This window comes from Haliotis rufescens, unplaced genomic scaffold (assembly GCF_023055435.1).
Source record: "Haliotis rufescens isolate VD_foot unplaced genomic scaffold, xgHalRufe1.0.p SCAF_2, whole genome shotgun sequence".
Taxonomy (NCBI): Eukaryota; Metazoa; Mollusca; class Gastropoda; order Lepetellida; family Haliotidae; genus Haliotis; species Haliotis rufescens.
Window position 1 is genome coordinate 65,003,274 of NW_025963890.1, and position 17,003 is coordinate 65,020,276.

Sequence of the window (17,003 nt, forward strand, 5' to 3'; positions counted from 1 at the left end):
AAATGTTTACAAAATGGGTGTGACGGTTCAATCAAGGATTTAATTGTTGCTTGCCTTACTTAAAATGACGTAACATGTTTATTTTGATACTATGGCACAACAAAAAATGACCAAATGGACAATAGAAGTTCAATAGAAGATCCCCAATAAAATTAGGAACACGGGTATTTCGCATGCCTTTGGAACATGCATGTTGGTCATACTCGAGTTACATATTGATCAGTTGCATTCAAAACTTTCACTGTTTGATACATTCCTGATGATTTGCTGCACTATAAGACCCAGGTTTACAGTTTATGGTTTAACATTGCTTTCAACGGTATTGAGTAGATTTAGGACGCATTATAATTAACAAATATTTAAGTAACATAGAAATTAAATATTTTGATAGTTGGTCAACGAGTAATTATTGAATTGACATATTCACGTCAGATATTACACTACTGCATCTTGTTCACCTCCACAAAATTATTTCTAATATGTTCAGCTAATGTCAGTATGCATAGGTTGCCACGGGTGAAGGGAGAGATAAAAGTACAATATATATGAAGTAATATGTCGGGCCAGTAGACAAAGTCACAGCCAAAGGATGAGGAGGATACAGTTTTTGTTTTTTTTCCGTATGAAATTATTTACATCGTTGTGGAAAGTGACATGATGAAAAAAGTCTGTTGAATATGATATAGATTTGTTGATGATGTCAAGATGACCCATCCTCTCCCTTTTCGAGATGCATATATCTATTATTCCAGGACATTTCACTGCTTCAAACACACTGTTCATACATATAGTATTACGAATAGGCCTTCATTAGAGGAAATTGTTAATGCGAAGCCATTCACTCATAAGTAAAAATGAACTTAATATGTCATTAATATAAATTGAATTATCGGCTCTCGTCATACATACAACAGTTTAAAGATAAACGTTTCTAGGTTAACAATGAAGAGGCAAGGTGATGGGACACTATGCACCACACTGACTGATAATGAAAACCTACTGTGTTCACAACTGGCACCTGTCCATCCGTCTTTACACTGGCTGTTGCAGTCACCAGTGTCATGGCGGCAGGACCCTGGTTTACATCCCTCGTTACACTCCCCTGTACAGTTTCGTCCATAAGTTCCGTCAATGCATTCTGCAGATAAAGATGTACATTGTATGTACATAACTTCACAATGTAATTACTAATAAAAGAATGCAAGGAAATCTGAGCACAAATCTCATAGACACATTGTTTGGGCCACTAACGACTACACGTTTACCGCTGATCATGAAAAATTGGCGAGACATAAAGAAAGAAGAAAGATTAAACAACACTGTCCTCCCCACACCTCCCTACCCCAACTGAGTGTCAAGAAAGGACGATGTTATACATACACCAGGACTATAGGGATGCTAATAGTATACTCAAGCAACACAGACACAGCCAGCTATTATTGTGAAACAGTTCCGCCCTTGGCTGTTATCTTAATTCTATTTAGAATTAGAAGTTGGGGGTAGTTAATGCCCGCTTGGCCCATCAGCCACCGCCTTGAGTTCTATGACTATGTTGAATATAAACATATTTCCAGAATGAAGTTTACCAAGCACAGGGCAAGACATGATCAGCCGATGGTAAGAACCGATGTCATTTTAAGACCCGTGTAGGTGAAGTAACGTCAAAGTGGTGACTGGTAAATGAAAACTTACTGTGTTCACATCTGCGACCTGTCCATCCGTCTTCACACTGGTTGTTGCAGTCACCAGTGATGTGGTTGCAGGACCATCGTTTACATCCTGTGTTACACTCCTCTGTACAGTCTAGTCCATAAGTTCCGTCAATACATTCTGTAGATGAAGTAGTGATTTTTACTGTAAGCCTTTCACTCATAAGTGAAAACGAAAGAAATATGTCAGTATTATAAATTGAATTATCGGCTCTCGTCATACATACAACAGTTCAAAGAAAAACGTTTCTAGGTTAACAATGAAGAGGCAAGGTGATGGGACACTATGCACCACACTGACTGATAATGAAAACCTACTGTGTTCACAACTGGCACCTGTCCATCCGTCTTTACACTGGCTGTTGCAGTCACCAGTGTCATGGCGGCAGGACCCTGGTTTACATCCCTCGTTACACTCCCCTGTACAGTTTCGTCCATAAGTTCCGTCAATGCATTCTGCAGATAAAGATGTACATTGTATGTACATAACTTCACAATGTAATTACTAATAAAAGAATGCAAGGAAATCTGAGCACAAATCTCATAGACACATTGTTTGGGCCACTAACGACTACACGTTTACCGCTGATCATGAAAAATTGGCGAGACATAAAGAAAGAAGAAAGATTAAACAACACTGTCCTCCCCACACCTCCCTACCCCAACTGAGTGTCAAGAAAGGACGATGTTATACATACACCAGGACTATAGGGATGCTAATAGTATACTCAACAACACAGACACAGCCAGCTATTATTGTGAAACAGTTCCGCCCTTGGCTGTTATCTTAATTCTATTTAGAATTAGAAGTTGGGGGTAGTTAATGCCCGCTTGGCCCATCAGCCACCGCCTTGAGTTCTATGACTATGTTGAATATAAACATATTTCCAGAATGAAGTTTACCAAGCACAGGGCAAGACATGATCAGCCGATGGTAAGAACCGATGTCATTTTAAGACCCGTGTAGGTGAAGTAACGTCAAAGTGGTGACTGATAAATGAAAACTTACTGTGTTCACATCTGCGACCTGTCCATCCGTCTTCACACTGGTTGTTGCAGTCACCAGTGATGTGGTTGCAGGACCATGGTTTACATCCTGTGTTACACTCCTCTGTACAGTATAGTCCATAAGTTCCGTCAATACATTCTGTAGATGAAGTAGTGATTTCTACTGTAAGCCTTTCACTCATAAGTGAAAACGACAGAAATATGTCAGTATTATAAATTGAATTATCTGCTCTCGTCTTATAAACAACAGTTCAAAGAAAAACGTGTCTAGGTTAACAAAGAGGAGGCAAAGAGATGGGGCACCATGCACCACACTGACTGATAGTGAAAACCTACTGTGTTCACAACTGGGACCTGTCCATCCGTCTTCACACTGGTTGTTGCAGTCACCGGTGATATGGTGGCAGGACAATGGTTTACATCCCGCGTTACACTCCCCTGTACAGTCTCGTCCATATGTTTCCTCAGGACAAACTGCAGATAAAGATGTACATTATATGTACATAACTTCACAATGTAATTACTAATAAAAGAATGCAAGAAATTCTGAGCACAACTCTCATAGACACATTATTTGGGCCACTTACGACTACACGTTTATCACTGATCATGAAAAGTTGGCGAGACATAAAGAAAGAAGAAAGATTTAACAACACTGCCCTCCCCCCACCCCCCTACCCCCCACTGCGTGTCAAGAAAAGGATGATGTTATACATACACCAGGACTATAGGGATGCTAATAGTGTACTCAAGCAACACAGACACAGCTAGCTAATATTGTGAAACAGTTCCGCCCTTGGCTGTTATCTTAATTCGATTTAGAATTAGAAGTTGGGGGTAATTAAGGCCCGCTTGGCCCATCAGCCACCGCCTTGAGTTCTATGACTTTGTTGAATATAAACATATTTCCAGAATGAAGTTTACCAAGCACAGGGCAGGACATGATCAGCCGATGGTAAGAACCGATGTCATTTTAAGACCCGTGTAGGTGAAGTAACGTCAAAGTGGTGACTGATAAAACCTACTGTGTTCACATCTGGGACCTCTCCATCCGTCTTTACACTTGCAGTCAACGGTGACGTGGTTGCAGGACCCTGGTTTACATCCCGCGTTACACTTTCCTGTGCAACCTGGTCCATATGTTCCGACATCACAACCTGCAAATGAAGTAGTTATTCCTACCGTAAGCACTGCCAGGCGTGACTAGTAGACCCACTCAGGCAAAAGGTGCTTACATCTCATTTTCTATATAATATAGCATTATTTTTATCACTGGGTGTACTGCCCTCTCACCATCGATCAATGGCAGTTAACAGAATAATGTGCAAAATCTTACAAAGTTATGAATGAATAGGGAAAATACTGTATGTGTTTGCAAACTGCACGACATAAACTATCGGGCAGACCCATGTTTGATGGTTGCTAATAGGAAAAAAACCATATCACACAAATGAATACGAAATAAGACAACAGTAATGTATAAAGTCTGACACGCACGTGTTGCACATCGAGGTCCTTTCCACCCCGACACACAGGTACAGAGCCCGTTATTAGCGTTACAAGTCCCAGGCTCACATCCAGCACCACACTCTACACAGTCACGTCTATCCATGTAATAGCCGTCCTCGCATTCTGTAACGTAAATGGTTGAGCGACGAATAACGCATGTTTTTTTATGGTATGGGTTGTTATATTGTGTTATAAGCTCTCAGTAAATTCACATTTATATGATAATATTCCTGGACATGAAACACGAACAGAGAACACACCAAAAGCCCAGACACTCCGTCACGTCTATCCATGTCTATCTATTCCCGCATTCTGTAACGTAAATGATTGAGCGCCGAATAACGCATGTTACATGAAGTCATGTGACGTTAGATTGTGTTACACCTGGTATCATCAGCATTTGATACTGATGCTAAAACACATGCATATGATCTAGTCTAAATCGTACAATGCACTTTTGATAATTGAAAGTGTTTTGTCGATTTTTATTGATATGCATTTATTAAATCAACACAAAATTCCTGTACACGTACAGAGAACAATCCAAAAGTATGATGTTTGTGAAGTCCAGTCATATCTCAGCCAGCAATAATCAACGATGGGCGTCGTCAAAGAGACTAATGACCATTTTAGGATGACAAGATATTTCTTTCTAATCCGTTTAATGCTATTGTGATTACTTATTAAAGGAACATTGTCAGAAGGATTAACATTAACTGCAGTTGTGAAAAATAATAACTTAGAATTCTAAAAAAAGGAAAAAAGAATGCTCTGGTTGCCTCGTTTCCCCTAGTAATAGTGATGGAATACGCAAGGATTGTCCCCAAATGCAGAATTGGACAAACGGGTAGACATGTACGTGGTCCGGAACTGCCCTTGACACGCCGTATCCAATATTGTAACATAAAGAGTGTCTTTGACCCCTCATGGCTCTTATTTAATCTTGTTGAAGCTAACATTCTTTCACAAAATAGACACTATGAATGTTGTGAAAATGACGTCAAATATGTACCTTATAAATATAACACCTATCCTCTATTAATTACGTTGCAGTCGATAAAACAAGAAATTACAATAAAGAATGTAATAATATAATTGGTGTGTCACTTTTGTTATTCGATAACATAACGAATACAAAAAATAGTAGAGAGGAGATTAACACATGAACAACAAGAAAACAATATTTCAAAGACAGTACTTACTGTTGCATCTAGTTCCCGTCCAGCCAGTTTTACATTTGCAGTGGCCGTCATTGCCATCACAAACTCCATTACATCCAGCTCCACACTGTGTACAGTCTTGTCCATCTCCGTAATAGCCGCCATTGCATCCTGGAATTTAACACATGTTTAATGTTGACTCCGAATGAATTATAAGTGGGCTGTCGTTGATAAATGAGAATGTTTCGAAACACCATTAGCGTTGTTCGATTAGCTTGCTGTAAAGTTTGATAATGTACAACATCCTCGAACTTCCCTCAAATATGACATCAGTTTCCCAGCACCGTGATATCTGTGGTTGAACAAATAGTAATTCCCAACTCAGTTACCGGATTACATCGTGAAACCACGCGTCTCCCAATAACAAACTAAGGACAGACAACCCTCACTACCATAACATTCAATGTGTTGACCTATTATTTCAAATCGTCAGGCAGCATTGACTCCAACCTTGAATCGATATCTATACTCAACAACAAAAGTTCCTGTGACAACCATATTGTAGTGTATTTTTCAAAGAAGTTAAATTTGGTTTTCATTATAGGAGTACATGTATAGAATCAAGTCACAAAAACGCAACTGCTACAGAAAAGCATGCATTCCATGCAAAAGTTGACTTTTATGCAAGCCCCGTGCATTTCACTACCCAAGAATGGGTATAAAAACATGTGCGTTAATGGGATTCCATATGCATTGTTCAGCATCGTGCTAAAATGAAAATGAGCGTCTGTGAGCCATTGCTATGCTTGAAGCAGGATCGAGTCAACGTGATGTCGCAAGACAATTTAACATCCACAGAAACACCATTTGGTGTTTATGGAAACGTTGGCAACAGACGAATGCAGTCAAAGACCATCCTCGGAGTGGCAGGCCAAGCGTAACCAATAATCGACAAGACAACTGGATTCGAACAACACACCTACAATATCGATTCCAGCCAGCAACAGTGACTGCAAGCAGCATCCCTGGCCTTCGACGAATATCTTGACCAGCCGTACGTCGATGCCTCAGATGTGGAGGGATTGTCGCGAGAAGACCCACCAGACGTCTCATTTTGACAGGAAACCACCGTCAAGCACGTCTACAGTGGTGCAGACAGCTTCTACGCTGGACGGCCATGCAGTGGGGACAAGTTCTATTCACTGACGAGTCTCGTTTTCACCTCAGCCACAGCGATGGACGGATTCGAGTGTACCGACGTCGAGGTGAACGTTACGTCAATCATTGTGTCATGGAAGAAGATCGGTCCGGGGGCGGCAGCGCTATGGTATGGCATGGGATTACAGCAAGACAGAGAAACCGTTTGATAGTGGTAGAGGGAAATTTCAATGGACAGCGCTACCGCGACGAGATCTTGGCCTTGTTGTTCTACTGTTTTTGCGTCGTCATGGCCCAGGCATTACCTTTCAACATGACAACCCCCTGCCTCACATTGCTCGACTTGTTCAGGAATCTCTTCAACTAAACAACGTGAATGTCATCCACTGGCCGGCTCGCTCCACTGATCTCTCACTAATTGACTCCAGGAACTTTAAAACATGCTCCAGCAGATATGGACAGATATCCCACAGGGCTTTGTGCGACGCCTGGTCCATTCAATGAGACGAATATGTGTTGCTTGCATCGGAACCAGAGGTGGACACACACGCTATTGATTTGTAATGTTTTGGCGTGTTCATGATTTTTTTTAAATCACGCATTTTCTTAAGTCAGTATGGCAAATTAAACCATTTGAACACTTACAGGAGTCTTTTATCTGTTGCAAACCGAAATTGTTTCAGATTTGGTAAAAAAACATAACTTTGCATTAAATCTTATTCAATGTCACAGGAACTTTTGTTGTTCAGTATATTACACAAAATGTATACCAGTTGTAAACTGTCTTCCAGATATTTCCAAACAGAACATGTTTTTTTAAAAGCCAACACTCATTACGTCCTTTGTCACAATGCCAGAAGATCTGTGTTTACTAATAGTTGGTCTTTCCATATCAAAATGTTTAAGTAATGACTACGCGATTTCAAATCCGTAAATATTGCTAATAGTATATAAATCAACTACTTTGAGGCTTTGCTTGGGATTACATACACGAGGCAATGCAGGAAACGTTCATCCCCGAAAAGAAAAACTAATATGTATATTATTTCCTAACAAAAGACACTGCAGTGTGGGAATTATGCTTAAATCTAGACTAGGTTAAGCTACTCATAACTGTGGCAGATAGCCTACAGACATAACTGAAGGAATTCATAATATTGCAAAACAGTCATGAAGAAATATGAATATGTATGTGTTTTTATTACATTTAAGCCCAGGGACAAGGCGATGCAAGAATCCATATTGTTAACGAGTGTGCGAGTTAATGCTTCTGTTCGTAATAAGAGTGTAGGAAAGGTAAACCAATGGTTCCTAGCACTGATAGCCGCCGGGACAGGGTGACACTTAATAAGCCCGATCCCATTTAGACCAATCAATACTCAGTAATCATGTGAGAAGCATGGTGTTCTTTGGGAATAGTCTTCCTTACAAGGATCCATATTTTGAATATAAAATTATTGCTTATTAAAACTATTGCTTGAAACACAGACCATTGTTTGATATGGAATGCAAATGTCTCATGTCTACTGACAACATTCAACAGATCACATCTACTTTATGCATATCCATATGCGTGGAAACGTTCGTATAGTCCCGTGAATGTCGGAGGCCCAGTCAGTCACGCAAGACGTTTGTCAGCACCATCCCTGTGCTCATGGGGTCCACCTAATGTTTAAAAATATAAGACCTGCATCCCTCGGGGATTTCATTCCAGGTCGAACTTAAACTCTGTGATATAATTGAATACTGACAGTGTTCAAATGTGCGTAAAACACTCACTCACTCACCAAACACATCTTTAAATATTATATCCACAACACTCCTTGATGTCCAAATATTATCCAAAGTATCCTTTCACTTGTCATTTTTTATGATCATAACGTAATTTGGTGTACTTGATCGTCTATAAATAGTTGTAACATGTGTTATTGTTTCTCGGACACATACTAATAATTAAAGCGATAATAATTAAAGAGTCGTATGCCGCTCTTTGAAATCTTGGTAGAAAGGTGGTTATGTTACAAAAATGCAGAGAGTTTGCTGTCAAAATCAGTCTGTCCTTCTGCCATCGTGTATTGTTTGTTATGTGACGTGCAGCAAACAGAACTACTTTAATCAACAAATACGAATTATGTTCTCTTGTACATAGAACCTGTCCGATAAACATAAAAACGGAACGTGAACGGAAGGTGTACGTGTGTAAGAATAACACGTAGCAGTCCTTCATTAGCATACTTAAGGGCGATCTCATGTTCCATGCAGGAATAAATGGCCAAAAGACATATCCGTTCTTTAATTTTCCATATTATACTGTAGGTGGAAATGTTATGCTTACAACAATCACGAATTAAAGAACTAAGGGGAGTGTAGCCTTCTCGTTATTCCCATGGAATTAACGAACACATTTCAATTTAAATGTCAGCCATTATAGCGAACTTGCCAGTATTCTGAACTTGAAGATGTATTGATTGACATATACACAGACACTTTTAGATACACTTGATATCTATTAAAATTATTGCACAGTTTATAAACAAAAACAAAGAAGAACCCAATGTCCATATGGTCAGCTGATGTATATATGATTTTGGGTGTATGGTATTATGTTACTGAAGGATTGACTGTGTATTTCTTTCGGTTCATTGAGGTATTAATCGAAAAACCAGTGTGCAATCTGTATGAATCCGCGTTCTAAAGACGCTACTACAGCGTTTTGTTGTTTGAATCAAAGTTGTTGGTGAGCACATCTGAGGACGTCAATGGAAAGTGTATGTTTGAAGAAGAAAGTAGATAACCACGCAGAACGTAATCTCAAGAGCAATGAATACTAGTAACCTTAAAGTAACAGCCTCTCTCCACTTCCCCATGTTATCATAGGAGAAGTGTGATGCTCACAACGAGCAAGACCTATAAGGTTGAGGAAGATTGTAGCTAATTATCACCATAAAGTTCACCTTATTTATGAAAACATACAACATATGGTTTAAATACAAGTGATATTTGTTGAATATTTTATCATCAAAAAGGTATCATTATATTTTAAATGACAGTTATGTGAAAAAGCATTTTGTATTATTAAAGAAAAAGTTTTCATTCTAAAAGTTAGGTCAACATAGAACGAATATGCCCAAAATTGTGTCCTGTTTTGCAAACCTTCTCGGTCGTCAGTGTTGACTAACATACTAACGAAAAAAGGGACTGTGTATTTGTGAAGATTCACAGCTGAAATGTCAAAGCAATATATGAAATAGGAATGCTCTGACACTTAATTTATAATAACATAGCTCTAATTGTTTATTCACAACGTGGCCAAGCCATGGGATAGCTCTTCAAGCGGAATGGCGGGCAATACCAAGGGAAACCAAACGCAAATTAATCCACCAGTATGCCATCAAGGTGTCGTGCATGTATGACCAAACATGGCGGACACACCAGATATTGATCAGTCATTGTTTCATTCTTGTCACTTCATCACCAAACTTATACATATAAGGGACGGTGGGGTATTCTTGTGGTTATAGCATTCGCTTGTAACGTCGAAAGCCCAGGTTTGAATCCCTACATGGACACAATGCGTGAATACAGCTAAAAGTGGCGTAAAACACAACTCACTCACTCATACATATTATGACTCTGAAACAAATGAACACCGCCTTCTGGCCATTGGGTGTATCATTGATATAGAAAGACTGTGCTAAGTGTGACAGAAATGTCACTTCCAGCCAACTTTCCATGTACAATGACCGTTCGCCGCGTCACACCATGACCTACACCCAGGTCAAAGCGGTATACAGGCTTGCCCGTCCCTGTAATAGCCGCCCGTCCCTGTTACACCGAACTCTTCTTAGCCCTTGAATCCCCTTTACGATCAATCACCCCTTTACGATCTTTAAGGTTAGGTTCCCGTTTAGTGGCTATTAGATTACCCGAACTCTAACCTTAGCCCTTGGATCCCCTTTACGATCATTAGGGTTAGGTGGCCGTTTAGTGGCTATTATAGATTCTATAGCGGCTCCTCATATTCTTCACACAAAACTGTCGAGTAAAAAGGATAAAATGGTTTTGTTTCGAGTATTGTGGCTACAGGAAACTGTCCTGGAACATTCACACAAGCCACTTTTACCTGCTACATTTTTTCAGTACTGATTCGAAAGCGAACTCACCCTCCCCATGCCTCCCTCGTTCCTTACTATTATCCACATCATCCTTCTAGTGTTCCCTACCGCACTTCTCTGCCACAAAAGTCACCCGACGAATTATTAAATACCATGTCATTAATGCGTACTCGCGAGTTTGACGTCTGACGCCTGGAGCCGTTTTCAGTTCGCGCCACATCAGCTCATTCTTCACCACTCGGTATCTTGTTGATTACGGAATGGGACGAGTGTGTAGACTAAAGTCACGAGACGCCATGCCTACCCGTAACCTTCGGAAGTGTTCGTCACCTACTCGCCCCTTTTCGTTCAGTTCCGTAACGTCTAAGACATGACTAGGTGAATTTGCACCAAACTTAACAGTTTGGACGAAGCTCAGTCGGCTAGCTGTCGGGCTAACAAGAAGTTGTGGTACTGTACTTCTCTCGAGGACGATCTCTGCCGTAGGTCACATGTCTCAAAGACAAGCAACCAGTTTTTGTGAGAATCCGTCGGACGCGAACTCGCGACCTTCGAATTGTTAGCCTATAGAAGTACTTCACTTGTGGCCACATTACTGCACTAACATCATACTAATGTCATGACATATACATACAGCTAACATCAATACATACAGGGCAAAGTAATCTAAATAAAAAACAACCACAGCTCCGATGACTTGCATTACTTATTCTTAAATAAGTACACTAAAGACAACAAATGTTTTCAACAATTGTATGGGGCTCACAAATGTCCATATATTGGCCATCATATCACATTTCAACATCATGTCATCTAAGGTGTAACTCACATCTGCAGGTACTTACTGTCACATCTGTAAGGGTGAGAATACCATGATGTCCATCCACGTTTACAGTAGCCTCCGTCATATTTACACCTTCCAGTTATCCGATCACACGGAGATACAAGACATCCGGGTGAACATGTCGAGACACAATTGACACCATGCGAGCCGTCAGGACACTCTGTATCAACAGAAAGAGGATAAACTCTAGGACACTGATTAAATGTCTCAGTGTGCAGCAGCGGGGGTAGTTCAAAGATATTATACCTACCATCTGTATTTTAAAGTCCTTTCTTTACCAATAGTGCAGGAGTCGATATTACTCATGTCTGAATACATTTCACAAAACAGACTAGTGAATTCTACAAGCTTAATTAGTAACAGCGGCCAGAATGTTATAAACAACGAATTTACTATCCTGCCTTGTAGATTGCACGTGGCAGCGGTGGAGTGAAGGGGAATTATATTTCCGTTTCTGCGCCAAGACCACATGATATTGCTCACTTCCGCTAAGGTCAATGTCACGCTCGCCATGTTTGGGAGAACAACAGGATTATGTCAGAGTGTTAGCAATGTATTGGCTTTATAACGTTGTCAATGTTAATTTTTCATGACTGACAAAATTATGAATTTTATAGCATGTATTCAATGAAGAAGGCCGGTTAGTTAAGTTTGTCAGAGTAGAACAAGAATAGCATATTTTATTTACCTGTCAATTATTTGTGTAGTATTGTATAACTAAACTTAAACCATGTCTTAAACCGGACATTAACGGCTGGATTGCCAGTTAAACACCACTTGGCAATGACAGAACTTCCTTCCTCCCATATCATACACCTTATGATCGAACAATTTCCACGACAAATGTGTGTCGCCAGCGGGATTCAAATAGGCACACAAACCTAAACCCGATGATAAAAAATGCCCAGTGGCAAACAGGAAGACACGTAAGCATGAAACATACTGCGATGCTAAAGATTCTTTGAATCATGCAAACTCTGAACATGATCAAATCTATGACACGGCCAAGCTACTATCGTTGTATTGGTTTCACCATACAAACAGTCCTGCTATACGGAAGAAAGAAGGAGCACACGCTAAGCATAGCAGACACGGAATAACATACTTATGGCAAATGGATGTGAATAAACTAACTTGGAACGCATTATTTGCCATATTGTGTATCTTACCCTGATCACAACGTTGAAGGGAATCTGTGTTCATCCACCCGGGTTTGCAGGACCCACCCAGACACTCTCCGGTGGAACTGTTACATCCTCCCGACTTGCATCCAGATGAACAGGTCTGTTGACAGTCAATGCCGTACTTGTCACGAGCACACCCTTACATTGCAAAACAAAACAGAACATTAATTATTGTAACTTGTAATAACCCTTTATATTGTCATGGAACTGACAATGCCGATTTCGATTATACATCTACTGAGTCATCAGTCACAACCGACTTCAGAGGCTGTATATTGCTAACACTGTCAGCATTTGTAGCTAAGAGAAGTTTTATACGAAAATAAGAAACCCCCAAAATCAATAGATGACGTCATATAAGAGTGGTTCATATATCCGTGGTTGAAATTAAGAGGTCACCTATTGTAAACGGTCAACTCATTAGTAACCATACGTTCCAGGCACATCACACTTGAATTTGTGGTGGACAGTTACAGGCAAATAGAAATACACTATAACGAAAACGAGCTTCTAAAGACATCCTTATTCTTGCACGGCCATGCCAGAAGACGAGGATTTCACGAGCTTACGAGTCGATAATTGATTAGTCAGGGTGGATCCGTGAAACATTTGAGTTTAAATTACAGTTTAACGTGCCCCAATGTGCTGGGGTATCTTGTGCATTGTGATTGAGGTCGTGAAGCACTCGGTGTAAATCAAGAATAGCATAATAACTATTTGTGTATTATTATGTAACTTAACTTAAACCATGTCTTTAGCCGGACATTAACGGAGTTAATTGCCAGTTACACACAACTTCATTTTTCCCCATATCATACACTTTTATGATCGAACAATTTCCTTGACAAATGTGTGTCGCCAGCGGGATTTAAACCCGCACAAGTCCAAAACGAAGGCTAACGAAAGTAGTTTTCTGCCATGCCGCCATGGAAGAAATGTCAATCATAAAAAAGAAACAGTTCAACAGGTCATGAACGGCTTGTGAGTGAGTTAATTTACCGTCGTATCTGCTTTATTCTAACAAGTTTATATACATGCATGTACATTGCCGTACTTGCCACCAGCACACCCTTACAGTAGCATACCCGTGCTCGTGGGTTTGACTGAGGTGGTAAACGTCTAAGACCTGCATCACTTCGGGCTTTCCTCCCACATTAAGCTGACACGCCCATGATATAACTGGAATACTGTTAAAGCGGAGTTAAACACAACTCACTCACTCGATTATACATCTATTGAGTCATCAGTCATAACTGACATCAGAGGCTGTGTGTTCCCTACACTATCACCATTTGTAGCTGATTTAAAGATTTGAGAAGTTTTAAACGAAAATAAGAAACCTAAAAAATAAATAGATGACGTCATACAAGGGTGGTTCATAAATATGTGGTTCAAAGTAAAAAGTCACCTATTGTAAACGGTAAACTAATTAGTAACCATACGTTCTAGGGACGTCACATTTGTATTCGTGGTAGACAATTACAGAGAAATAGAAAAAAAACCACTATAACGAAAACAAGCTTCTGAAGGCATTTTATTTCTTGCACTGCCATACCAAAAGACGAGGATTTCACGAGCTTACGTGTCTGTAATTAATTAGTCAGGGTGAACCAGTGAAACATTTGAGTTACAGTTGCAATTGAATTAAAGTTTAATGTGCTTCAATGTGCTGGGGTATCTTGTGCATTGTGATTCGAGGTCGTGAAGAACGACATTCTACAAAATCGGTTTAGTGTATGGGTGGACACACAGATGAACCAAAGTGTTATCTAACGATTCCCACTGTTGGTCTACGCATGATTGTTTCCTCATAGTTTTACTGTGATACATTTGAATAGGCCCCCTAAAATCACAAAATGAATACCAGTTGTCAATATTCCAAAGATTTTCCAAACAGAATATACCTCTTTAAAAAAAGCTCACAAAATACTAAAACAGAATATTGGTCAGCTAATATTTGGTCTTTCCATGTCAAAATATTGAAATAATGACCTTGCAATTTCAAATCAGTAAATATTGATTGTAAGGTTTATTGAGTGCCGGTAGGCTTTGCACTTCCTTGATGGGCGAGGTTGTGTCTGGCGACGTCGAAATGAACGTCAAGCAAATGTTAAACTCATGACAGACATGGCGGCGGATCGGTTATGGTGTCGGGTGGCATCACTATCACTATGACATCACATCGTGGGGAGACATGTGAGATAACGTCATTGGCCGCCAACAACGTTGGCTAAATTTGGCCAGGAGCTGCAAGAGGAAAGGGACATACCAGGGGCGTTCAATTTTCAAGTTCAAGTTCAAGTTTTGCAACTTCAATATAAGTCGCAGAATATCTTTTGCACTTATATTTTCAATATAATCTCAATTCACCTCAAAACACTTATTCCATTTGTCCTTCAAGCTTTTAATACAACTTTTATAGAAATCCGCAGATTGGCCCTCTAACCACGCCTCTGTTGCAGCCTTTATGTCCTCATCATCCTGGAAGCGTCTTCCACGTTGGGCAGATTTCATTTGCCAGAACAGGAAATAGTCACTGGGGTCTAAGTCTGGGCTGGAGGGTGGGTGATTTAACTGTACAGCCCAGACTTAGCCCCCAGTGACATTTACCATCTTTTACCATCACCCTAAAAGAGTCTGTACATAATGTTGATATCTCATATAAAAAATAATCGCTGATCCCCTCATGGTGTATTCTCCCAAAAGAGTTTTATTGCACGATAAACAACTCCCACTAGTCGTATATTTCTTAAATAATTATTCCTAGAAAATCTCGTACAATTTTCGAAATTGTAAGTAATGTCCGAGTGTCTCCTACTTTTTTTAAAGATTTATATTTCTGTAGTATCAACATAATCTTGCTATTTCATGCATGTTGTTTGAAATAGACAGTTGCCGGTACTTGGAGAGGCATGGCTGCATAACAAGAATAGCATATCTTTTAAAAAATGGTGGTCCGACACCTGGTAGTCAAGAGCACGTACTTTGTATACCCCTCTATCAAGTCGTCACAGACTATCATCTTTGGAAAGCATCGACGACTTAGTTGGTTAGATCAGTTAGGTGCCTCACTCTGGGAGTGCGGGTTCGAATCCCGGATGGGACTCAACCCCCCAAAAGTACTAGAATCTGTATTTAACTAAGAATGTGTTATCTCAAATAATACATTTGTTACACAACAATGTGGCAAAACATTGTAACAGTGTCACGTTACAAATGTCCGACACATGTTCACGTGTGAATTGACAGAACAACAGGCCCGGTAAAGGCAACAGGATAAACCAAAATATCAATATTTGTTGTGACCACCATGAGCATTTATGGCAGTTTGACAGCGGCGACCCATGGAAGCAATGAGATCCCGAATAACGCGTTTGAAGAATGTTCTGCTAGTGGTCGATCACGCAGGTCATAGTAATAGCAATAAGTTTCATTTGCTCCAGGAAGGCCTGGTAGACACGTGCGATGAGTGGTCGGGCGTTGTTTTCTTGGGAATGTCCACCTGAGGCGACAATGAATGGGACGACGTGACGTTGTAAGATCTTGTCTCGAAAACTAACCCCATTCAGCACATCGACCCCATGCTAGAGAGCCGCCAAGCCGCCATGATGGATACCAGTCCGAGCCCTGATGCTTCCTTCAACCACTAAATCGATCAGCTCGCTCCACACAGTCCAGTCAGATTATGTTGTGTCAAGATGTTACGTCGCTCTGGCCTTCTGGCTAAAGGTCCTGCCTCCTGCAGTATGCACTGTTCTGCGTAACCCAGGGATTTGGGTATAGCCGAGGATGTTGTGTTTCGTTCACATAGACGTTGCAACCGGATAAACGATCTTGGGCTGCGCTAGTTATTCTGGGTCGACCTCACCTTTGGCCGTCGTTAGCTTACGGTGTTGCTGTACGTGTCCATTGGTTGGTGATAGTGTTGTTTTGCCACGCCGAGGTGCCTTGTCACATATCTGTGTTGCCCCTGGTAGCAATTGGCCAATGGCGATATTGCGTTAAACTGACGTCAATCATGACATTGTGCCTTCGTCTATAGTGGCTCTATATGTGGACCTTTGCCAATCAACATAGTAGCATAGATACAGAACTTCATGATGCACGTGCATTTTCTTGGTGTTTTTGCGATTTATTTTCAACTCTGGTTTACCTGTTATTGGTGCTGTTCTTCACGTTTTGCCGTAAGGAAACCACCTCAATGCAACAATGGTATTCATCTCGTGTTAAATTCCTTTTATCTTTTCTGCAAAAACCTCTTGTCCTTTTTGTAAGGTTTATTTTTGGTAGAGTATAAACGCACGTCTACCAATGTA

At 40.4% G+C, this 17,003-nt stretch overlaps 1 protein-coding gene across 2 annotated transcripts in view; it reads right to left on the reverse strand.

The window, feature by feature from the left end:
• LOC124122699 (multiple epidermal growth factor-like domains protein 11) overlaps positions 1-17,003 on the reverse strand; it is a 286,895-nt gene that overhangs the window by 43,314 nt on the left and 226,578 nt on the right. Inside the window, exons 21-24 of one of the 2 annotated variants that reach the window (XM_048400343.1) lie at positions 2,719-2,856; positions 2,028-2,165; positions 1,693-1,830; positions 1,001-1,138 (exon numbers count right to left, since the gene is read on the reverse strand). In XM_048400343.1, coding sequence (XP_048256300.1) covers positions 1,001-1,138; positions 1,693-1,830; positions 2,028-2,165; positions 2,719-2,856 — 552 coding nt within the window. The remainder of the gene's footprint in view (positions 1-1,000; positions 1,139-1,692; positions 1,831-2,027; positions 2,166-2,718; positions 2,857-17,003) is intronic. The other variant, XM_048400344.1, reaches the window with a different exon arrangement.